The sequence below is a fragment of the Mirounga angustirostris genome, unplaced genomic scaffold (assembly GCF_029215605.1).
Source record: "Mirounga angustirostris isolate CCGP_5_RB_7025 unplaced genomic scaffold, mMirAng1.0.hap1 SCAF_10, whole genome shotgun sequence".
NCBI lineage: Eukaryota > Metazoa > Chordata > Mammalia > Carnivora > Phocidae > Mirounga > Mirounga angustirostris.
In genome coordinates, this window is record NW_026991718.1 from 124,387,276 (window position 1) to 124,410,749 (window position 23,474).

The 23,474-nt window shown below is 50.4% G+C and overlaps 1 protein-coding gene across 6 annotated transcripts in view; it reads right to left on the reverse strand.

Moving 5' to 3' along the window:
- The window catches only part of ELMO2 (engulfment and cell motility 2), a 38,858-nt gene extending 17,608 nt beyond the window's left edge, over positions 1-21,250 (reverse strand). The window contains exons 1-12 of one of the 6 annotated variants that reach the window (XM_064573291.1): positions 21,152-21,209; positions 19,587-19,651; positions 19,153-19,239; positions 18,766-18,905; positions 18,071-18,170; positions 9,926-10,053; positions 9,554-9,594; positions 9,034-9,106; positions 8,582-8,632; positions 5,228-5,409; positions 3,568-3,667; positions 2,298-2,449 (exon numbers count right to left, since the gene is read on the reverse strand). In XM_064573291.1, coding sequence (XP_064429361.1) covers positions 2,298-2,449; positions 3,568-3,667; positions 5,228-5,409; positions 8,582-8,632; positions 9,034-9,106; positions 9,554-9,594; positions 9,926-10,003 — 677 coding nt within the window. In that variant the 5' untranslated portion in view covers positions 10,004-10,053; positions 18,071-18,170; positions 18,766-18,905; ... (1 more) ...; positions 19,587-19,651; positions 21,152-21,209. Of the gene's footprint in view, positions 1-2,297; positions 2,450-3,567; positions 3,668-5,227; positions 5,410-8,581; positions 8,633-9,033; positions 9,107-9,553; positions 9,595-9,772; positions 9,872-9,925; positions 10,054-15,612; positions 15,657-18,070; positions 18,171-18,765; positions 18,906-19,152; positions 19,240-19,586; positions 19,652-21,151 lie in introns of those variants that run through there. The other 5 variants (XM_054510138.2, XM_054510140.2, XM_045885881.3 and 2 more) reach the window with 5 other exon arrangements.
- Between the last annotated feature and the right edge of the window lie 2,224 nt (positions 21,251-23,474).

The following is a 23,474-nucleotide window of genomic DNA, read 5'->3' on the forward strand; positions in this document are numbered from 1 at the left end:
CTAATAGCAATTTATCCAAAGACAGTAATCAGGGAGCTGGGCAAGATGTATTGGCAAAGCGTTTCATTCAACTACTGTCAAAAAAAAAAAAGAAAAAGAAAAAGAAAAGAAAGAACAGAACGGTAAATAATCCAAATGTCCACAATCAGAACTCTGTTTATACACATTAAAGTCCTAAGTCGTCATTAAAAATCACGTTGTAAAGGTTCTTCACCCCGGATTTGGGGATGGGTTTGGAGTGTCTGTAAACCCTAGAAACAGTGCAAAAATTATTCCACGCAGTTGGTTGACTATATGTTATTTTCTCCAAGGAAGTGAGAGTCTATAACTGTTACTGGATTTTCAAAGGCATATGGGATACAAAAAAGATGTAGAACTACCCTTTTAGAAAAATCTTTAACATGGGGAAATGTTCAAGAGCTATTACTCAGTAAAAAAAGCCAAGGTACACAGAGTATGTAGAGTAAGCTCTCGGTTCTGTTAAAAGTATGCATGGAAAAAACGACTAGCAGGGCAGTCAGTTTAACGTGACAGTGGTTCTGTCTGGAGGTGGGGAAATGGGCAAAGGATTTACTCTTTGTGCTTTTCTGTATTTTCAAAGTCTTCTACTACAAACTTGTTTCATTTTAAAACAAATTAACTACAACCATTCTGTGGAATCTTATAATCCTAGCACTTGGCAAGATGTCTCCACCTGCCACACTGGCGGTACACTCGGTGGCCGGCAGACTTCCTGGTCAGGTGGGGGGCATCCTGGAGGTCTCATGGAAGGTACTCAGTGTCCCAGCCCAAACAGCAGAGAACATAATGTCTAGTAACAGCTACGGGCTGAAAATAGTCACAGACCGACCCCTAAGAAATGCCATGCTCCTCTGTCATCCTTGGGGGACACAGCTGGGTCATTCCCGATTCAGAAATGAAGAAATAGAGAAAAGTCTGATGTCAGGAAAATCAGAACTCTCCATCTGGAGTTTATAAAGTTCCCTTCACTTCAAACAACCTTTTTGGCTTTGGGGTATGAAAACAGAGACTGAAGAATTCCTTAGAAGTGACAAGGAGACATCAGAACTGCAAATTGTGCTTTCTTATTACCTGGATTAGTTGGGGGCGGGGGGTACAGGTTGGGAGCAGAGCTGAGTAAAGCTGGGAACTGACAGGGCATTTGTCGGCATCTGCCCACGTCCGATTTGCTAAAAGGGAGCAAGACTCAGAAAGGAGTCAACAGTATCACCATGTTGTTTGGGGGAGCCCAGGCCCCTCAAATTGTATTAGAGGGCTTAAAGTGAAGTGAAAAGAATGGAGAGGAGAGGAACAGTGTTCCAAAGGGTTCATCGGTCTTCTGGTTTTACTGCCTGGTAAAATGTTTTAGGATGTGTTAAGCTTCTTAGGTTTTCTGGTTGTTTTTTTTTTTCCACTTTTATTTATATTTATTTATTTACTTTTAAGTAGGCTCCGCACCCAGCGTAGAGCCCAATGCAGGGCTTGAACTCATGAGATCAAAACCTGAGCTGAGATCAAGAGTAAGACGCTTAACCGACCGAGCCACCCAGGCCCCCCTGTGCTAAGCTTCTTAGAAAACAAAGAAAAGCAAACAAGTCCTGAAATGAATACCTATCCTGTGCTGGCCACGATGCAAGATCTTTTATCTCCTTTGATCCTCACAAGTCTGAGTGGTGGGGAGGACTAACCCCAGTCTAGAGAGGAGGAAACCGAGACCAGGAGAGACCAGGTAACTTGCTGAAGGCAGAGACCTGCTCAGTGTGCAGGAGAGCCGGGATCTGACGGTAGCCTGAACTCATGCCCTATGAGATATTTTTTGTTACCCCCTACAGCATACCTCTCGTTGGCTAAATGTTCGCTGAACAAACACTAATTGACTTCTACTTAAATCAAAGCAGGGGATCCACAAAGGATTGGTCCTTCTTCCCAGAGAGTTCAAAATTTAAAATGGGAGACAGGTAACAAAAATAAAGGATTTATATCATTGTCATAGGTACAAAGAGAGACTATTTGGCCCAGAGAGGAGAGAGCATCTAATTCTGCCAGCATGTGGTGGGACAGAAAGGCTGGGAGCACTCAGCTTCATCCTGAGGGACGAGGAGCACCACGGAGCATTTTAGCAGGAGCATGACATGATCGGGTCCAAATCCTGGGAGCGTCCCAGCAGCAGTGCGGATGTGCTGATGAATGAGTGAACGAGCAGCCCAGCGGTGTGGAACACAAGCAAAGGAGGAGGCCTGGGAGATGGCCAGAGGATGAGAGGTGAGAGGGAGGCTGGGGCAGGGTCTCTTACTCACACCTGGAGGTGAGAGATGAGCTGTCCCACGGTGATTTCCTCCGCAATCTTCTGGTACAGACTCTGGCTGTTCAAGACCATGCTCTCCAGGATGGCCAAGGACCTCTGAAGGATGGACACGTCCACCATGGGCTGGCTCACGTACCCTGCAATCTACAGCCAGCGAGGGCCGGTCAGTCAGGAAGCCCAGGGCCCAAGAGTGCTGGACGGCTTGGGTTTCTGATGTTGGCCCACGAAGGCTCTCCTCCCAGGTGTGCAGCCCACACGGGGGCAGCTGTCCCCATGTGGACAGTGGTATCTGGTTTATGGCCACCCTGGCCGATATGCCAGGATTTCCCTAGGCATGGGCAACTCCATTTGTCAAATGACAAATGATCCAAGCCAACTGTGTTTCCTCAAAATCTAAGGGCTCAATCCTTTGTTTTCAAAATAAGGGTTGAGGCATGAAAACGCTAAGTGTAGAAAGCAGAGGATCTTCCTGAAACTGGGATCTCCTTTTATCTCCATGTACCCTTCTCCTGACACATGTTCTGCCCCTACGTGCACACAGGACAGCAAAGACTCGGGAGGCAGGAAGGCCTCAAAGTCTTGTAATCTAATAACTCCCCATTATTCTCAACCCCCATTATAATGTCCCTGACACATGGTCATTTCACTTTTGCCTAAATATCTCCAGCATCAGGAAGTTCCCAATGTCCCAAGCCAACGACAGGTGTGATTCTAGGTCAGTGGATACATGACTCATTGGCTTTAGTCCAGTTTTGAGAATTGACACCTCCCCTTCCTATAGAAGAAAGGAAGGCTAAAGTAGAAGTATCCCCTCCCACCCGCCGAGTTCGATCTGACGATCCAAACAGGCTGCTTTGCAGATCTGTCAACAGAAGGCAGACTTAGAAATCTAAGGCGGAGAAAATGAACATGTATAGCCAAAGAGAAGGGAGCGCTCAGGAAGCAGTTCGGAAGCTCAGGGCTGCCACTGGTGGCCCAGCTGGTGTCATCCCAAGTCTCACTGACAATCCCATCCCGCTTGGGCCACACACACCCAGTTCCCAGAGCCCCTTTCCATCTTCTTAGAGCAGGCCCTGAGAGAACAGGGAAGCAACTCTTTCAGGAGCCCCAGGAAGACCCGAGCGTGCGGATGAAAAATCGGGCCTTGGGCATAGAAAGCTGACCCTCAGCAGAACGGCTGTCTTGCATGCATTTCTCCATAAACCGACAGGACAACCGGCCACAGAGGGAGGAGGAGGACGACGGAATGCTGGAGGCCTCACCTGCTTAATGAAGGTGATTGAAACCATGTCCCAGGAGACAATGCCGTGGTCCATGAGCTCTAAGAAGGCAGTCAAGGTGAATGCCAGCATCTCACTGTAGCTGAGACATAGGCAAAACACACACAAAATTGGACAAAGATTCAGAGCCGGGGGACACAGGTGTGGCGGCAGCCGTGACGGGGACGGATTTCAGCAAAAGCGCCAGGGACAGTCAGCACAGCTGTGAGTAAGCTCCTGCATGCACACCTGGCCAGGTGTGCAGCAGACTCTGTCCAGGTATTCACCTCTGGGAAAAAAGAGCTGCCAGGGGATTGGCTTTCCTTCCCCACATCACTTCACCACAGGGGAACACGTGCACTCATTCGTTTCCCAAAACCAAGAACGGTATCAGACCTTTACAATCCCAACACTTGGCAGGCGTACCCAAGGGAGCTTACCGCCCATGTTCAAGGCCAAGAGTCAGCAGTGCAGGACAGAGAGTACTAACTTCGGACAGGGGCGCAATTCCTGTTCAACTATTTACTAACTGTGCAAATTTTATCTTTTCAAACTTCAAATTCCATCTCTGTAAAACTGAGTTAATCTCACAGCGTGAAGATCACAGGGTCGTGGCGAGGGCAAGACGACAATGCGTGCAACACACTGGCTGCAGTGCTGATGGAGAATGGGGGTTCCAGTGCCTTCTCTCCGGTGTCCCTCCTCTTTCTACACACCATCCTCTACACAGCTGCACGGTGCTCTTGGCAAGGCAGGGTCAGACCCGTTAACAACACTCCCCTGACAGCACTGCGGTGTAAGCAGCATCCCCATTTTAAAGAGGAGGAAACCAAGGCCAGCCTAATGCTACACCCCCTGGAGACGGCACAAGTCTCTGATGGCTGCTGAAGGCTTCAGGATGTCCGTGCTCCTGCAAAATCCGAAACTTACAACAAACACTCATGATTAGGTAGGTGCCTGGTTTGGCTGCAAATTTCAATAGCTTGGTCCATCAGCTGAAAAGAAGATTTCTGCCTCCGTCTGTGCCACCTGAGAGGGACAGAAAGCCACCTTGGGCCTAGACGGCTAACTGAATAGCTGTTCATTCACGGCTGACCACGGGCATGCTGTCCCGCCACACTCATCTTAGCACTGGAGAATCAGAGATGTCTGTGACCTACGCAAAGTCCTGGAGCTCGTCCTCCTTGTGAAAATGGGCGGTAGGGAGATGGCGAACTATGGTGAGCACAGAGAAAGCCTGTGTGTGTGTGTGTGTGTGTGTGCACGCGCACATGTGCGTGTGTGGAGTGGGGCGGTGACTGGAAAGGGAGGAAGCAAGGGCAGGGGTTAAGAATAGACAGATGCCTATTCTGGTCAAATCTGGACAGTCTGCTCACTAGCTTCCACCAGGCCAATCATTTCCCATAAATTAACAGATCTTTCATGACCTGACTTCTGTACCCCCTGATTTTACTACTGCTTGGCATCTGTGAAGACCACCTGTAGTACAAGATTCAGGACCACAATAGCGAATCCCTCTGGGCAGAGCCCAGTACTTGGCTCACTGCTCTGTATGCAGAAGATGTTCAGTAAATTCAAGTGACTCAGTGGAGATGAGAAAAGGATGCCCTGCTGAGTGAAGTCGGTCTCTGAAACCCCCCAATAGGAGCTCAGTTATACTCACTGGGACAAGAGCTTGGTTCCACTTTCCACAAGCCGTGTCAGCACAATGATGCCATCCATGTTGATGAACTCAGTGGCGAAGGTCACATCAGCAGAGAGTTTGGCCAGCTCCTTCATGGCATCCAGCCGGGTCTCCATGTTGGACGACTGGGTCCTCTCCATCAGCTGGCGTGCGGCCCGGGACTATGAGACCAGGGACAAGATGTATGCTGTCTGCTCCTTGCGGCAGGTTACTGCTCTGTGAGTAAGTAGCTCATAAAGGCTTTTCTGTGGACATCCGAGCCCGAGGCAGAACTAGTTCATGCTGTCTAGGAGTTGGCTTAATAAATGCTTATTGGATCACTCAGGGAGTTACCAGTATGCCAAGACCGATCTGGAGCTGTGTATATAGGCACTCTGCTCTACGGATTACAAAAACTTCCCACTGAAGGACTACAAAAGAGACCAGGGAGACAAAAGTCCACCACCTCTGGCAAGTCACAGAGACACAGATATTGGCTCAACAGAGGGGAGTTTTCTATGAATTTAAGCCATCAGACAGTAGACCAGGTTGTCTCTTGACGTAATGAGCTCTCAGTCACTAAAAGCAACCAAGGAGAATCCGGACAACCAGCTGTCAAAGATGCTACACAAGGGATTCTTGCATTGGGGGGAGGATTTAATCTGCTGATCACCTTTAAAGTCCCTTTCAATCTCAAAATGGGATAAGCCTGACAAGTTTTTTTTGTAACTTTCTCTGAAAGCCTCTATCATTGTTCCTCAAACTGACAGTCCTGGGGAAATTTTAAGGACACCGAGGAGCCGGGAGCTTTCAAAACAGCTTTTTCAAAGTGATGGCTGGTGACCAAGCCTTCTCCTAGCACACGAACTTCTCCCAACAGAATGCCTTGCTTCCTTTCTGCAAGCCCTAGCCATAAGCCCTCCCCTAGAGTACGCCGGCCCTTCCTCTTGTTGAACTTCCTGGCTTTGCAGTCAGGGCCCCCGCAAGCGACTGACCCGCAAGTCGTCATTCTCTATTTTTTGTCTGTTAATTAATATTCTCAGCTGGAACGGAAGAGCCTTGAGAGCAAAATGCTGCTGTGGCCTTTATTTTTTCTTACAGTGCTCAGCAAGTGACTGCAGCCCGGCTCCTGCCGCTGACCGAGGAGTCAGGCCCGGTCACCCCTCTCCCCCATCTGCCTCTCCTCTTTTATTATCACAGACACAGGGCTTGGGACGACCCAGAAATCCTCCAGGCTCCCCACCATGGAGAAAAGGCACGCCGCGAGGACAGGTCACAGGATAGAACAATTTGAAGGGCACTGGTCTGCACCACACTTAGAAACTTCTAACTCCAAACGTTAAGGCTCCTCCTGAGACAGCGTTTCCAGGCCACTGTCCCCTACTCCAGAGAGATGGACTCCTGGGCAAGTCAGCTACCCTGCACAGGAGGTCCGTAAAATGCTGCGGCACACCTACGAAAGCAGCTCCCAGATGGTCACATCAAGCTGCAGAGCTGACGGTGGGGAGGTGGAGGATACCAGCCCGGAGTCAGCCAGCCCCGGGTTCGAGAGGCGGCTCGGCCACGTTTTTATCTGTGGGACAAGCGGCAAGTCTCTTAACCTGAGTCTCTGTTTGCTCATCTGCAAAACGGGGCTATCGAGGGTACCCATCTCTTCGGGTACCCATCTCTTCGGGGGTCTGTCAAGATGGGATGATACATTGTATGCGAAGCGCTCGTTCTGGAACTGTTAGCTGTTATTACTGCACACCACCCTTCTGCTCAGATGGACCAGTCTCTTGCCTCGCCAAGAAAACAGGGGCCATCACGCCCTTAATTTACTGGCAGCCCTTCTACACCTAAGTGACCCCCACATCGACCATCCTCCTTGGGGACTGAGCGGTCAAAAATCCCTCCATCCGGGCTTTGGGTTCCCCCTGTCCTGACCCAGTGAGGTCCTATTCCATTCATCACCCCCTTTCCTGCACCATCAACCTTCCTCTCTTCCATCTTAACTTGTTTTCAAAGACACATAAGAAACTGCAACAGAAGTTAGCAGCTAGGAAGGGTCAGAGGAGGTGGGGAACTGGGTAGGTGAGGGATGGGAGTGCGAGGGAGACCTTCCACTGTATCTTTGTCAAACTTTTTGATTTTTGTAACCCAGGAATGTTTTACCTCTTTTTAAAAAGCATTATCTTTTTGGCTTCACGTCCCCGAGTTCCTGCCTTCTGCTGTCTACTTCCTTTTATAACCAAGCCTCCTGATAGTGCGGTGAAGTCGGGGACCTCACTTTGCCACCGCTGTAGCCTGGCTGTCATTCATCACAGCACGAGAACTGTCTTCACAGAGGTCACCAGGGACCATGGACTTCCCGGATCAGTGAACAGCTTTTCTGCTCTCAGTCCACTCGATCTCTGCTCACTGCAGACCACGCTTTCCTCTATCCTCATACTCCCTGCCCCCTCCCTCCCCCCTCGGGTCTTCTGGTTTTCTCTCTGCCCTTCTGGTCGCTTCCTTAGTTACCTTTCAGGACCACTCGCAGGAATCAGGGCATCTTCCCTTTCCTTCCACATCCAGGATATCACCACATCCCCAGGTTTACCTCTAAATATCTCTCATGCCCGTCCCCTCGTCTCCACTGTCACTTGCCTTCACTTCATGGGCTGTTAACATTTCTCATTAGCTTCTTAAAGATTCCTCCTACCACCAACCTTCTTTTTTTAGCCTATCTTCCACATTGTCACTACAGTGATCTTCCTAAAATATAAATCTAAACATAATGTACCTTCCTGCTTAAAATCTTTCAATGTCCCCACATTCCCTTCTGAATCAAGTCCAAACCCAAGAGCAGGCCATCCGGGACCCTTCCAGGTCTGGCTCCCTACTGGTTGCTACAGGCCCCACCTCCCCCACACGAAGCACATCTCTCTGCTTGGTATACTTTCCATTTTCTTCTCTCTCCAGCTAACTCTTGCTTATCCTTCAACATCTGTGCTAAGCGTTCCCTTCTATGGGAAGGTTTTCTGGGAATCCTCAGGCTGAGCCAGGCAGCCCCTTTTCTGAGTCCCCACAGCTCCCTAAGCAACTTTCTGTCAAGATGCTTGAGAGAGGCCTTTGTTTCCTCCTCACAAGGTTGTGAGAGCAAAGATTGACTTTTTTTTTTTTTTTAAAGTAATCTCTATACCCAACGTGGGGCTCAAGCTCACAACCCCGAGAGCAAGAGTCAGATGTTCCACTGACCGAGCCAGCCAGGGACACCTCAAAGATTGACTTTTTAAGCTCTGTAGTCTTGGTTTCTAGAAGAGGGTCTGGCCCATGGTGGGTGCTCCTATATGTGTTAAATAAATTTACTGCTGATGATAGCCGGATACCTACCGGGGAGATAGCCAGCTGTAAGATGGTCCCATTCTTAATGTCACTGCGTGTCTGGGTAACAAAGAGAAAAAAGACTAAGATACAATATTAAAATTGTGCAAGCCAGCTGAATTGATGAGAACTTGCTGTCATTTATAGTAGTTGTAACCGAGCCTCTTAGGTCAGGCCTCCTTCTGCATGCGTCTTGCCCAAGAACTTCTCAGACCCCCTTCTCAGACCCCCTCCACGTGCCCCTGGCCCTCAGGAGGTAGAAGGCATGGTTTTCCAGCCACTAGAGGAGGCAGGGCTGGTGCACCCCAACCCGCCTGGGAGGCAACCCCTCCCCTGTAAACAGAAGCTGCCCGCATATCAGCAAGGCCAGCAGCCCCGGCAGCGCCACCTCCTAGGGCCACCTCCTCTGCCACTCCCGAGCTGCCCTGCGCTCCCGCGCTGCCCTGCGCTCCCGCACTCACCTGTTCGGTGATGTAGAGCTGGGGGCCATCTGCATAACGGAGGGTGTAATACTCTGGGTTCGGCAACGACCACCTGTGGAAGAAACACACAGTACAGACGTCTGGCCCTCTCGCTGGGCCTGGCAAAAAGCTATAGATGTATTCATCATTTCCAGCAGAGTCGCCTCAGGGGTTGGGCGGCCTATCTGGAGGATGGGGGAGACCCAAAGCTTCAGGCTAAAATGCTGACAAGACAACTTGCCCAGCCTTGGGTACAGACTGGTGCAGCGGTCCGCACAATTCAGCATGGGCCTCACACCCCACCAGGGCCTCAGGCAGGGCATTCCTGGGCTTATAGGAAAAAGAAGGATTTCTACAAGGTCTTAGGGACATCCTCCTCAGCCTACTTCCTTTGTAAGACAATGATCCACAAAAGCTCCATTCCCGGGACTCAACTAACTGGAGATTCCTCTCAAGGTGGGGCAGTGTTCCTGTAGTTGTTAGCCTACCGTTGTCCAGAACGAGGGCACTTTCTACTTACCCATCACAAACTTCCTTGATGATGGATGCCAGAGGCCGTTTCTGAAAGACAGAGAGAGAGGGAGAGAGAGAGGGAGAGAGGGTGGGGGGAGAGAGAGATCCTTCACCTGCAACCACATGCTACTCATGCCAGAGGGGCTGCCAAAGAGGATCAACCTGGGGTCTGCCTCCCTGATAGCTTCTGTTGGAGAGAAAGCCTCTCCCAAGCCGGGGGACTGACCTTCCATGGGGCGGGACAGGCCTTGACCTTCCTGTTGCTGGCTCTTACTCCTGATGCCAAAGGCCCCCACCCTTGAAGACACCCCTTGCGCCGTGCACTTCCCAGCTCCCCCGTCCTGCATCGCTGCTTCTGCTTCTCCTTTCAGGAGCTCACCTGGTCGATTTCAAGGAGCTGAGCATTAGCACCTGGCCACTCAATGGCTACTTTGACAATGTCTGATGGCGGTGGCATTGTTCCCAATGGGCCCTACTTCCCCAAGAAACACACACAGACACAGCCGCCTGGAGAGAAAGAATCAGAGAGAAGGAAAGAGTCAGAGAGTTTGCCTTCATTTTTCACTCATCAGATATTTTTGAGAATCAAAAGACAGATAGTGTCCAAAGTAACATATGGAACTACTTGGTTGGAATTTTTCTATATCACACTCAGACCCTCTCCTTGGGCTTTTTGTCTCTTTTAGATTAAGTCAGCAAGTGGAAGTGGGACAAACCTATCCATCAACGGCAGATCAGCCAGTAGCAAGATCTGCCAACGCAACACTTTGGTCTAAGGGTCAGGAGCACTGTGTGGTAGAAGAATGAATTTACTGCAAATTCCTACTTGGGGACCTTGGGAGGGAGAAGCATATGCTCAGAGACAGATAAGAATAGGCAGAGCCTTTGCTTGGTTGAGTGGTTGGCTGAGGAGCCAGCCCACTTGTGTTCCGCAGCCATCCGAGGAGGATCCCAGTGTCAGCAGGGCCCGGCCACATGCTCTCTCGCCTCCTCCCTAGTTACTGCTCCACTCCTTCCCCCTCAAAGGACACAATGTGGGGCCTCCTCTGTGTGGGATGACGCAGAGTTCAGAAAATGGGGAAGAGAACTGGGACAGGAAATGCTATTTTAGTCCCTACTGCCAAGGGCAAGGGCTGCTGGAGCTCAAGCGTAGGGAGGTGAGGACCGCCTCACACAAAGGCCCCTCTATAGGAGGACGAGGCTTCGGAAGTACCTCTAACCCCCCTCCCCCATTTGTCTCCAAAATAAAGGAAAATAAATCATTTTGAACAGGTCTGGAAGATGGGCCCATGTGACCGGTTTCCTAGGCAACTCTGCTAGCTTAGCGGTATTCCGAGCAGCAGCTAAAGCATCCTCTCTCCAAGGTCTGATGAAGGCAAGTCACTCGACTGATGGATTATTTCCATGTATATTTACGTTCCTTGCCTACCGGTTCAGGAGAGGCCGCTCTCTTAACGCAAAAGACCTTCTCCGGCCTCCGCCAGGCTCAGCCGCTCACTCCGCACTTCACACTTCGCTGATGGAGACCGCCTGGCTCTCCTGAACTCGCAGCAGAGCCGTTGCTAAGCTGCCATTCGTGTGTGCTGTCGACTTTTAGGCCCAGACACGGATGTCAGCTCTCACAGCCCCGTGAACATAGACCCGTCTGGTGAAAGGGGTAAAAGTCCCTTCCCCTACACACCCATGAGTCTCCGTGAGAGGAAAGCTTCCATGACCATTTCCCGATCAGGGCGGGCTGCCCCAGAAGGCAAGTGTCAATAGCATTTCCAGCACGTGACAATGCACAGATGGTTTTCCAAGGGCTTTCACTGATTCTGCTGAGCCTTCCCAGCAGCCTCCGGAAGTAGACGGAACCAGACTATTACCTCTGAAATGACGCAGCTGGAGCTCAGAGGTGGGTTAAAAGGGCCCCAGTTCAACCAGCTAATAGGCAGGAAAGGGGACAGAACTTGGAGCCGACTTTGGCCGGTGCTCTTCCCCTCCCCTCCGAGCTAGCCTGAATTTCTGTTCGTTGGCACTAAATCAAGCCTAAAAGGGTTGCAGGGGGCTAGGCGGATGGTCCCTAAAGCTTCTGCAAGCAGAATCTCCCGCATGTGATGTTCCTGGGCCTAGACACACAATGGACTGTTCCCATTAGAATACCTCCTGGTTGAAAGGCAACATGGCAAAGCAGGGGTGGGACTGTGACTCTCTGGATGCCTAGGGCAGCATCCTTATCCTTACTGGTAAATGTGCCATAATTAGGAGGTATGACTGTACAGTTGTGAGATCATTTTTTAAAACTGAGACATAATTTACATACGAAACACACAGAGCTCATGTACGTGTGTATATATAGAATAGAAATACACACATCTCTCTGTAACCACCACCCGAAACAAGACTTTGAACATTTTCATCACCCTGAAAAAATCCCTCCTACCTCCTTCCAGTCAATCCCCCAGCTTCCAGCCCTCCAAGAAGCAACTCCTTTCTGGCTTCTCTCGCCATACATGAGTGTTGCCTGTTTTTGCACTTTATATACACGGAAGTGCACAGGATGGCTTCTTAGACCATTTCTCATTTATTTCTTCTCTTTGCAACAAGGAGGTGGTGCAGGTGCAAGAGAAGGAGCTGGGATGACTGTCCTGCTGAAGAAGCAACTGGATTTGGACCCGACGGACTCAGGACCCAGCCACAGTCCCATCCCTAGGTGTCTGGGCAATGTGGACGTGTCCCTTTCACCCAAGTCTCTACTGTGGGATGTGAGTGTTGAACTAAAGCACGTGTAGAGCGCATCCTAAGTCTAAAAGTCCATGATTCTAAAGTAGAACTCACAAATCCAAATGAAGATTGCCCATTTCAAAGTCTACACCCAAAGAAACCACACCCTTATTTCCGATGGTGCTGCTAAGAAACAACTGTTATTTGTTAGAACTCCTTTCTGGATACTGTCTTTGGAGACAACGAAGCTAAAGCTCATTATTTGGCTGTTCCACTTTACCCTGACCCCACTTGGCATTTCCTAGGTTGACTGTCTCTTTATTAAATTTCGCCCTGAGTGATTCTTGGCTGTTTCAAAAACTCATAGTCATTTTAAAGCGTGGAGGTTTGCAACCACCGAGACTATTCAAGAGATACTATGAGCCCCATTCTCAGCAACTCTGCCCTTTCTCACACCGGGCAGGCTGTCCGTGTGTATTGCACGACACTCTCCCCAACCCTGCCCCAGCTGGTGGGGCCAAGGTGAACGCTCAACCTCAGCTGGACGAATCCAATTCTTTCTCTTAAATTCAAAGACACAGGCTAAGGAAGTTGGATGGCAAGGGGCCCTGGGGCAGAAAGGTCATAGTCAGCCTCAGAGCAGGTACCTTGGCAAGCCAAAGCCACCAGCAAGCCAAAGATACCAAGAAGCAAAAACCAAGAGTCTTCCAGAGGAAGCTGTTCTGCAGGAAGAATCCAGAAATGTGTAGATAAGTGGAGGCCAGAAACCAGAAACCACAAAGTCCCAAAAAGAGATGGAAAAGCCTTCCCAGATTCCATGCCTCCAACTCCTACACTTGAGGTACCTGAAATTTCCCTGGATCCTGCCCCCAAAAAACCTCCTTTAAATGGAACTAGTCTGCTTTTCTGTTCACTGCAATGAAAAGGCCCAAGACTAAGTTTGACCCCAAGCTTTGAAGGAACTCTGATATGGGGGCCCACACAGGCAGCAGCGAAACAGGCCAAGGGTAATGACAGTGAGTGGGCCCTTACTTAACACGAGCTCAATTAGTAAAGAGTAAAACCCACTTAGATAAGTCTGATGTGTTTAAAACAGATTAGTTATCTAAGTGACCTTTTAGTAATCATGTTGTATATAATAGTAATGGATAGCCTCTTTACAGTTGATCACTTTTTTTTTGAGATTTTATTTATTTACTTATTTATTCATTTATTTTACGGGGAGGAGCAGAAGGAGAGGGACAAGCAGACTCCCCGCTGAGCGCAGAGCCTGATGGGGGGCTCATTCCATGACCCTGAGATCACGACCTGAGTTGAAATCAAGAGTCGGTCGCTTAACCCAATGGGACACCCAGGCACCCCTGATCACTCATTTCTTTTTTTTTTTTAAAGATTTTATTTATTTATTTGAGAGAGAGAGAGAGAGACAGCGAGAGAGGGAACACAAGCAGGGGGAATATGAGAGGGAGAAGCAGGCTTCCTGCTGAGCAGGGAGCCCGATGCGGGGCTCGATCCCAGGACCCCGGGATCATGACCTGAGCCGAAGGCAGACGCTTAAAACGACTGAGCCACCCAGGCACCCCTGATCACTCACTTCTATAGCATTATTACAGCTGATGCTCAAGGAACCCTGAAAATCATCCCCACTTTACAGATGAGACAACTGAAGTTCAGAAGGGTTGAGAAGCTTGTCTTCCACAGGGCTCTTTCCCACACCTCCCCTCCCCCCACAAAAAAGAAAGAAATCAGATCAGAACTGGATTTGTTGAGTTGTATGACTTCAAAGTTTGTTCTTTTCCCTCTACATAATACTTCTTTGATGCTGATGACATTAGCTAACTATTACATAGTGCTAAGATCCTTTTCTAAGGACTTTACATATATTGATTCATTTAATCCACACAGTAACACTAGGTGGCATATTTTTACGCCCATTTAACAGATAAGACAATGCAAAGCACAGAGAAATTAAGGACCATGCTCAGCATCACACAGCTAATAATAATAATTAGATTCCGGGTAGTTTGGTGTTGTTTGAAAGCCATGTGAGCAGCAGGTAGATCTGTCTGTGGCCCGCAGCAGGTGCCTGGAGGATTCTGGTTTGCTGTACCTGAAGCTAAAGCACCCTGAAGGAAAGAGACCTGCATAACAAGAGCTCCCTGGTCCAACAGGGAGTGGTTCCCCCACTGTCTAGAGGAGATCCACACTTCTTCACGTGCTATTCAGTTCTTCTCCATCTAGCCAGATCTTCCCAGACTACTTGCTGTTTCTATGAGCAGGCCATGTTCTTTCATTTCTTCTGTCCCCCTGCATGTCCTCTTCCTTCCTTGGACTGTCAAAAGAGCTCCTATTCAAACATCAAAGCCCAGGTCAGATGCCACTTCCTCTCTACCACTCTGAGCTGTCCCCACCTTTCTCTAGCAAAATGAAATAGGATGGGGCCACTGTGTTCTCACAGCATTCTGTTCAGACCTCTATGAGGGCTCTTGTCCTACTCCGTTATAGGTATTATTATTATTATACAGCTGATGCTGTATAATAACGTTTCTTTTTGTAGAAATTTGCTGAACACCAGACTCACCCAAAAGCCACTAACTTGGAGCCCAAGCACAGTGAAGTATTTATGCATCTCTCTTCCTCACTAGCTCTTCCTCCAAGGAAGGTACCCTTGTCGCCCACTAACCTAGCCCAGCACCTGGCACGCAGTTATGGCTCAGTAAGCACCAGTGTCTGTGCAAATCCACCACCTCTGACTTCTTCAACTCCTATGAACCAGGGTTGCCTCTGAATGGAAAGGGACTGGCGTGAATTTGGTGTTCCCTGCACATCCCACCACCTTCCAGTTACACAGTATTTCCACTGTCAAGAGTCTGGTTGTCATCTCCGACATAAGAACGCGTCTCACCGGAAAACCAGGTTTAGTGCCCTTGATCGACTCTACCGAAAAGAAAGGGGCGAGTATCCCTCTGCTTTTCTCTCAGTAGAGGGGGCAGGGGACAGGAGAGTAGGATCGGTCATGTTCTCCCGAGCACATTCCTGAATGAAGGGTCTCCTTGTGGGGAACTCCTTCAGTACTTGCTTGCTTACTCTTCATTTCCATTTTAGAAAGGAAGTGGAAATTAGGTCGAAGCAATTCAATAACATTGCAAAACTCTTGGGGTTATAAATAGCCTCTTGCTTGGCGCTCAGTGGTGCTCTTGAGTTCAACAGCAAACAGCCGGGATAAGGGAGCTGTGGTTTACATCCAGGCCCAAGGGGCAAAGAAGTGATACCCCTCTTCCAGATGAAACCGCTCGCCACCCCTCACCTCCCACCCCCTTTAAAGCAAGTGTTGCAGACATCAAGCCGGCTGGGAAAACTCACCATGCCACAAACAGGAGACAGGCACACATTTGATCTGAGGAAGGCAATTCTATAAGGCAGGAGAATGAAAGTGCACGGTTTCAAAGGCAAAGCTGGGGAAATGAGAGAAATAGTAACCTCGGTGTCTCCAATGGAGCATTCCCGGAGTGGCCTCTGGAAGGCGTGCTTATGAAATCAACACCGCGAAAAAAGGCCCCGTGGAGCTTTATCATCACCCATGCAGTGACTGCTCCAAAGAGCTGGATTCTGAGGGCAGGTGACACAGCCCATCTGAAGGAAGGAAGGAAGTGAAAGAGGATCCCTCCCCACCAGTAAGGAATTGAGAATGAAGAGTCCCGGTTTCCAGCTCCCCATCCTCCCTCCCCCCTCCTTCCCACTCTTTTAAGGATAAGGATTGAGGTGTGCTTTTTTGTTCTCTTCTTTTGCTTTTGACTCAGTGGGGGGACGGTGTGGGTGAGTCTGGTTTACGTTTCCTGCAACAGAGTCCACCATACCAGGAAGGGAACTAGAGGTCACACCCTCTTTCTAATTGAAACTGCAATCTCACTAGAGGCTTCTCCCTCTGAAATCTTCTCATCTGCGGAGGGACTCAACTTCCCTGAGTTCCGACCGCTAGATGAGGATGAGCTCTCGGGTCCAGAGCGGGGGAAGTGGGTTGACAGAGCTTCAGTTTCTGCCACACACTGCTCGAAACGCCCAGGGCCCGTCACATGCCAATAGCGGCTAACGTTTCTCTTTGTAGAAATTTGCTGAACACCAGACTCACCCAAAAGCCACTAACTTGGGCCAAAGCACAGCGAGGAAGGGTATGAGACCTGGGTAACTGCTCGGGCTTCTTCCCCTGAACACCTACCCTAAGGATCACCTAGGTCTCCTCTTACCCTGCACAGAAACCCTCTACAGGCTTCCTATACGTGGAGACCAGAGTTTAAACTCCCTAGCAGAGCACTAGGCTGACCCCAGTTCCACTCAGTGGCTCTTCAGGGTGGAACTGCCTTCCAGACTCTCCCGTGGAGATGCTAGTATGTCGCACCAGGCCATCTTGTTCCCTCAAACACCATGCTCTTCTGAGTCTGAGCTTTCGCTTGAGCCGTTATGCCTTCCCCCTTAGCCAACTGGCAAACTTCTACTCATCCTTCAAGGCCCAGCTCACACAATCACTCATGGGTGTGGCTTTCCTCGTCTCCGCACCTCAGACAGAATTAACTGCACCCTCCTCTGCGCTCCCAGTCTTTTATACAAAGTTTCACAGTCCCACTGACTTGTAATTCTCTATGTGTGGCCTCCTCCCCTGCTAGTAAAGTGTGAGCTGCACACAAACACATCGGCAGCGCCCGGGAGCCGGCAGTCATGGAGGATCACCCACTCAGTCAGAATCTGCCTTCTAACAAGACCCCCGGGGGTTCACATGCACGGTCAAGCCTGAGAAGCAGATTCTAGACCAGTGGTTCTCAACTCTGGTTGTGCACCATCAATGCTCACCCCACGCCACCGAACCCCTTCCCCACCCAAGTGATCCTAACGGTGGTCAGGGCTGAGAGCCACAGGCAACAGGACTGTTAGCCATCCGAGAGCAGGGACGCATCCAGCCTGGGTCTCCTACCCGCCCCCCTTCCCCAAAGCTTGCAGCACAATGCCTGGCACACTGCAGCACCTGCAGAATTCCACACTAAAAGTACCCTCCATGGGGCACCTGGGTGGCTCTTAATGTCAGCTCCAGTCATGATCTCAGGGTTGTGAGATTGAACCCCGCCTTGGGCTCTGCACTGGGCGTGGAGCCTGCTTAAGATTCTCTCTCCCCCCTCCCTCTCTAAAAATAAGTACATAAATAAATAAAATAAATAAAAATACCCTCCAGGATGTCCTGAGATCTAACAGCCTTTCAACAAGAATAAAAAACACTACAGAGGACTGTCCATTGCCTAGAACTTTACAAATCCCTAACTATAATAATCGACAGATTTAGAAGGGCTCAGTATTTACAGACTGCTTGCCTCAGGTTTTGGAAGTGAAACAGATGCTGAGATGGAAAATACTGATGAACTTTAAGAAACTGTTCCCCTTCAACAGACCACTGTGGCTGCAATAGGGTGGCAGGGCTTGTGGGGGGAGGGGGCGTGGTGAGCTGAGAAGAGTCCTGGGTTAGGGCTGAAGGCCCGGGCTTTGGGCCCAACTCTTTCAATACCGACTATAACAAAACAGCACTGTTCTCGTTGTAAAATCAGGCCAAGCCCTCTCATTTTATAAATAAGAGAACTGAGGTCCAGAGAAGCTGGCAAGGCCACACCACCAGTTGGGGACAAAAGAAGGTCTTGGTCCCCCATGCCTGGGTTAGTTCCCTCTCTGCAACACAGGAGACCCGACTGCCCAGATTCACCACGACCACGAGCCTCTCTAACCCTCTTGTCCTGATCTACGTGAGGGGGTCAGACTAGATGTTTTTGGGTTCTCTTCCTACCTTGACCTTCTGGTGAGCCAGTGTCACTTAATGGTTAGGAGCTTTTGTTCTGGAGTGGGCCAGACCTGGATTTGGATTCCAGCTCTAACAATTTCCATATCTGTAAAATGGGGATTAGAATCAACCCTACTCTCTAAAGTGGTTATGAATATTAAGTGAGATAATCTATGTTAATCACAGAAGCACAATTTCTGACACAGAGTAAGCAGAATTCCAGCTGTGTGAACTTGAAGAAGTTGCAAAAACACTGTAACCACATTTCCCAGCATAAAAAAAACCCCTACCCTCCAGGCTGCAGGATACTGATGACAAAACGAGAACATATGTGAAGGCAAAGGAGGAGACAAATCAATACAAAGGCAAAGCACTGCTGGTGAGGGTGTTCTGTTATTATTATTATTATTATTATTATTATTATTATTATTATTATTATTTTCTTCTAGAAAAAGCACCTTGGAGACTTTTTAGTCAGTGCCAGAGCCATGGCCAATACAAGGCTTGCCACATAACAGGCGCTCAACAAATCTTTCCTGGTGACTCACATTAAACCAGCATGCCTAGTGGGGTGACAAACTCAAACGCGTTAAGCAGCTGGGCAGATAAGTAAATAAGCCAAGTAGCGTCTATGCAGGCATGGAGGCAAACTGCAAAGCACCCACCCCACCTAAAGGAACTCAAATTCAACACTTTCACACATGTTTCACAGCTTGGCCTCGAGAGCAACTTTGCAGGCTCTGCAGACTGCTGATTCTGGTTCTCCATCACACCACATGGTTGTCTTGCGTATCATCTAGATCACCCTGTGATCTGGTCTTGTCTTTCCGCGGGAAGCATCCTGAAAATGAAGGCTGTGACTTACACTCCCCAGTCCCCCTAAATAGCCTAGAACTGTGCTGGCCTCGCATTGAGGGGAACCTCACTCGGTCAGCAATTGTGGAACTGAGCAGCCAGGATGCTAACTCGAGCGTGGTGCTCCCAGGACCGCTGCGATGCTGCAGGGCGTGCATATTTTTCTCCCCAGATCCTGGGACCAGGGTGTGTACTGCTGTGCGGTACAGGGACTGGGTCAAAGAAGGACTTGCCTTGCAGGGTTTTCCTCCAAAGGCATCAAATATGCTTGTTCCTGAGCCACCTAGACAGGTGGTACTGATGCGTCCAGACACATTGCTCTGCATGAAACCAGACAGAATACACAATATAGCCACGGTGCCACTGTTCTCAAGTTTAGTCCCCACTTCCTGCACCCCCAAACTTCCTTGGCACCTCCCAGAGGCAGCACAAGGTATAGAGAGACCAGACTCTAGATTAACACATGGGGTCCCGGTCCTCATGTTCCCTCCTCCACTCACAAACTCTAGGATGAGCACCAGCAGGCAATGTAACTTTTAGGAGCTTCCTTATTTTTATTAGTAAAATGCAGGTAACAATAACTACCTCAAAAGACTCTAAAGGGGATTAAATGCCACAGGTATACGAAGCTTCTAGAACTGCACAGTCCGATACGGTAGCACCTAACCTGTGTCCTGTCTGTACAGCCGCCGAGCACTGGGCATGTGGTCACCACAAACTGAAACGGACTGGCTGTAGGTAGAAAACACACACCAGACTTCAAAGACTTAGTGCACCCACAAAACTGTGAACTATCTCACTAATAGTATTTTTATATTGATCACATGTCAAAATAATGTTATTTTGGATATAATAGGCTAAGTAAAATGTGTTCCAAAAATTAATTTCACCTGTTTCCTTTTACTTTTTTAATGTGGCTACTAAAAAATTTAAACTACACATAGTGCCTTTTATTTCTATTGGACGCTGGGTATTGCTCTGCAAAGAAAGTATTCCAAGGTTGGTTTCCTTCCCCCCACTGGCAGGCTATCAGGGACCACGATTCACACCCCCTTCCTCCTGTCAAAGCCATGTCCTCCATCCCCTTATTTAATAAATATTTACAGTGCCTGGTCCTGTGCAAGATGCTGGAGATACAAGGGGCAAAACCAGACACTATCTTCTGGACCTTATTATCTGCTGGAATGGACAGACATTTTAATACTTTCACAAATAAAAGTAAAACTGCAGTTGTTCAAGTGTGGTGAAGAAGTACACAGGGTGACAAACGTGGGGAATTCACCTGGAGGAGGAGTCAGGGCTCAGGCATGCCTCCTAAGGAAGTGATACTTGAGTGCAGATTTGAAGGATGAACTAAGACAGGCGGGGAAGAGCCAGCCAGGCAGAGAAGGCTTAGTGTGAAGACCCGGAGGAGGGCCAGGGCTTGGTATGTAGAAGGAACAGGAAAAGGACAGTGTGAAGAGTACTGAGCGGGAGGGAGAGGTTGGAGGTTCCAGATCTCCAGGGCTTGGGCGAGGATCTGGGACTGACCCTGCAAGAGGTGGGCAGCTGGCCAGTTTTAAGCAGCGGAGTGTCCGGATCGGATGTGCATTTTGAAACATCCCACCGGCCACGGTGCGAGGCCCACAGCAGAGCGGCCCGAGCGCGGGGGGCACATCAGGTAGGACAATGCAATCGCCCAGGTAGGAGGCGACAGACGCCTGAACTGAAGGGGAGCGGCGGAGATGAGAAGTAGATGGACTGGGGGCCACATAGCCGGCCGGCTCGACGGGGCGGGGTGATGGGCAGCGAGTGCGTCGGCGGCGGCGATGTCAAGAGAGACTCCCCGGCCGCGGCCGAGGGCCACCCGGCCGCAAACACTCCCCCGGCTCCCATCGAGCGCTCTCCCACCCCGTCCCTCCCCCATCTGCTCCTCGCGCCCGCAGGCTTCATCCTCTCACCCTCCTCCTCCCTCCGCTCCTCCAGGCTCGGCCCGCCCTCTTCCCCACCCGACGCCCCTCCGGGTCGGGGACCCGCGCCCCTCCGGCCCGGCGGGCCCAGCAGGGCCGCGACCCCCTGCCGAACCGGCGCGGTGCAGCCGGGGCCCGCCCTCCAGCCCCTCAACCCCTGGGGCAGATGCAGGCCGCAGCCTCCGGCCCCCTTCCCGGCCCGGCCTCTCCTCCCCGCATCCCTCGGGCCAGGCCCCTCGCCGCCGCCCGCCACACCCCGGCGCCCGGCGCGCCCCTCACTCACCAGGGCGCCGACCTAGGCCCAGCTCCCGCGCCCGGGTCTCGCCTCCGCGGCTCCTCCAGCCTCCGCCCGCCCCGCCTGCCCGGGACCCCGCCCCCGCAGGCCGACCCGGGCTCCTATTGCTCCGCCTCGCCGTCACGCTGAGCTCTCTTTCTTCAATTGGGTTGCTTGCCTGTCACTCAAGAGAGGGCGGGCCCAACTGCCGGGGGAAACGCCGGCTGTCCCCGCCCCACTGGCGGAGGCCTCTTAAAGAAACAGGCTTCCTTCCCTCCCACCCTCACCACCCACCCTGCGGGCTGTGGGGTCAGAAGGAGCGGGATTTCGCAGCCGATCCAAGAGGCGGCCTTTTCTCCCTCAAACTTTTCTTTTGGCACAGCCCGGGAGTGAAGGAAAAGGCTTCGGTTCCCTGTGACAACTCGGAGATTTTGAGGGCTGAGCTGTCCTCTGGTGGCACTCAGCCTCATGCTCCGCGGGCATGTAATGCACACTCAACAGTGGGGATAACTGAGTGGGAGGTGACAGTCGTGTCAGAGGCTGTGAGCAGCCGTGGCTACTCACCACCGAGATGGAGCTAATTATACCGGCACCCGGGGCTGACCGTGGGCGCTGAGCAGAGGCAGAGGGCTACCGCTCAGCTGTACTGTCAGTGAAGTCCCGTGGGCGGTGGCATTTGTCACCGCACCTGCGGATCAGAGCAAGGCCGGGCACCGAGCCAAGGCCTCACTCGTGCTATCTCCCTATATACTCACAGCAGCCCTAATGTAGGTATTATGCCGATCCCTTTGTTGTGGATAAGAAAACTGAGGCTGGAGCGAGCGGGCCAGAGATCACACAGCTGGTGGCCCGCGGATCAAGACGCCACACTGTGCGGGTTTGATTCTAAAGTTTATGGTTTCACCATTTTGTCTCACAGATCCTTACAACAATCCCGAGAAGTATGTATTTTGTTGTCCATTTTACAGATGCTCGGCAGAGACTGCAGGAGATTGATAATATCCAGAAAGGATTAAACAATGACCACCCTTTATAGGGCACCTTGCGGTCTACAAAGCAGTCTTACATGTGTTGTTTCATTTGATCCCCGAAACATCGAAGATGACTTTTGTTAGTCTTATTTTACCGGTGAAGAAACGTGCTCAGGGAAGCTGAAGGTCAGTAATAGCTAACATCAATGCAGCCCCCGCCGAGGTCCCCAGCGAACTTTCCGCAAAGGTCCACATAGTAAATCCTCGGCCATATGGTCTTTCTGACAACTACTGCAAGCACAGGCAACAGATACACAGGCGAGTGTGACAGTGTCCTAGGGGATGGCCGGGGCCATAGTCTGCCCACCCCGGTCTACATGTTTGTTGGATATCAGAGTCTCGCATAGACGATTTTTTTTTTTTTTTTTTTTTTTAAGATTTTATTTATTTATTTGTGTGAGAGGGAATGAGAGAGAGCACATGAGAGGGGGGAGGGTCAGAGGGAGAAGCAGACTCCCTGCCGAGCAGGGAGCCCGATGCGGGACTCGATCCAGGGACTCCAGGATCATGACCTGAGCCGAAGGCAGTCGCTTAACCAACTGAGCCACCCAGGCGCCCTCGCATAGACGATTGCTTTGTGGGATCCTCATGACAACTTTGTTGGTACCCATATTGTTATTGTCTATTGTTGTTGTTGCTGATGATGTTGCCATCTTAATCCTTTTACAAAGGAGGAGTCAAAGGTGTGGCATGGTTAAGGGTGTACCTGAGGTCAAGGCAAGAACTAGAAGTCAGATCCAGCTTTCGCTTACTCCAAATCCCACACTCCTTCCTGGCCCGTCGAAAGTGGCAAGCCATGTCCACCTTACCTTTCCTGGGCTCCAGGGAAAGAGAACTCCTATAATGAACCTCCTGAGGAACATTCTGCTCCTTCCTGCCTTCCCCATTTATTCCAGCCCATCAACAGCTCTCCCTCCCTGAGCCCCCATGCTGCTTATACCCAGCAGCCTTGATTATTCCTGAGACATGGTCTCCATGTGGTCCGTGACTGTCAGGGTCCACCAGCTGTCTGTCAAAATCCCTCTCCCTGCCTCCCTCGTAACATGGCTGCCCAGCTAAGCTTCACTGCCCAGCCCCACTTGCAGTTAAGAAAGGTCAGGGAGGGGCACCTGGGTGGCGCAGAGGGTTAAGCATCTGCCTTGGGCTCAGGTCATGATCTCCAGGTCCTGGGATAGAGGCTCAGTGGGGAGTCTGCTTCTCCCTCTCCCTCTGCCTCTCCCCCTGCTTCTCCCGCTGCTTGTGCTCTCTCTCAAATGAATATATAAAATCTTAAACAAAAGAATGGCCAGGTAACTAAGTTC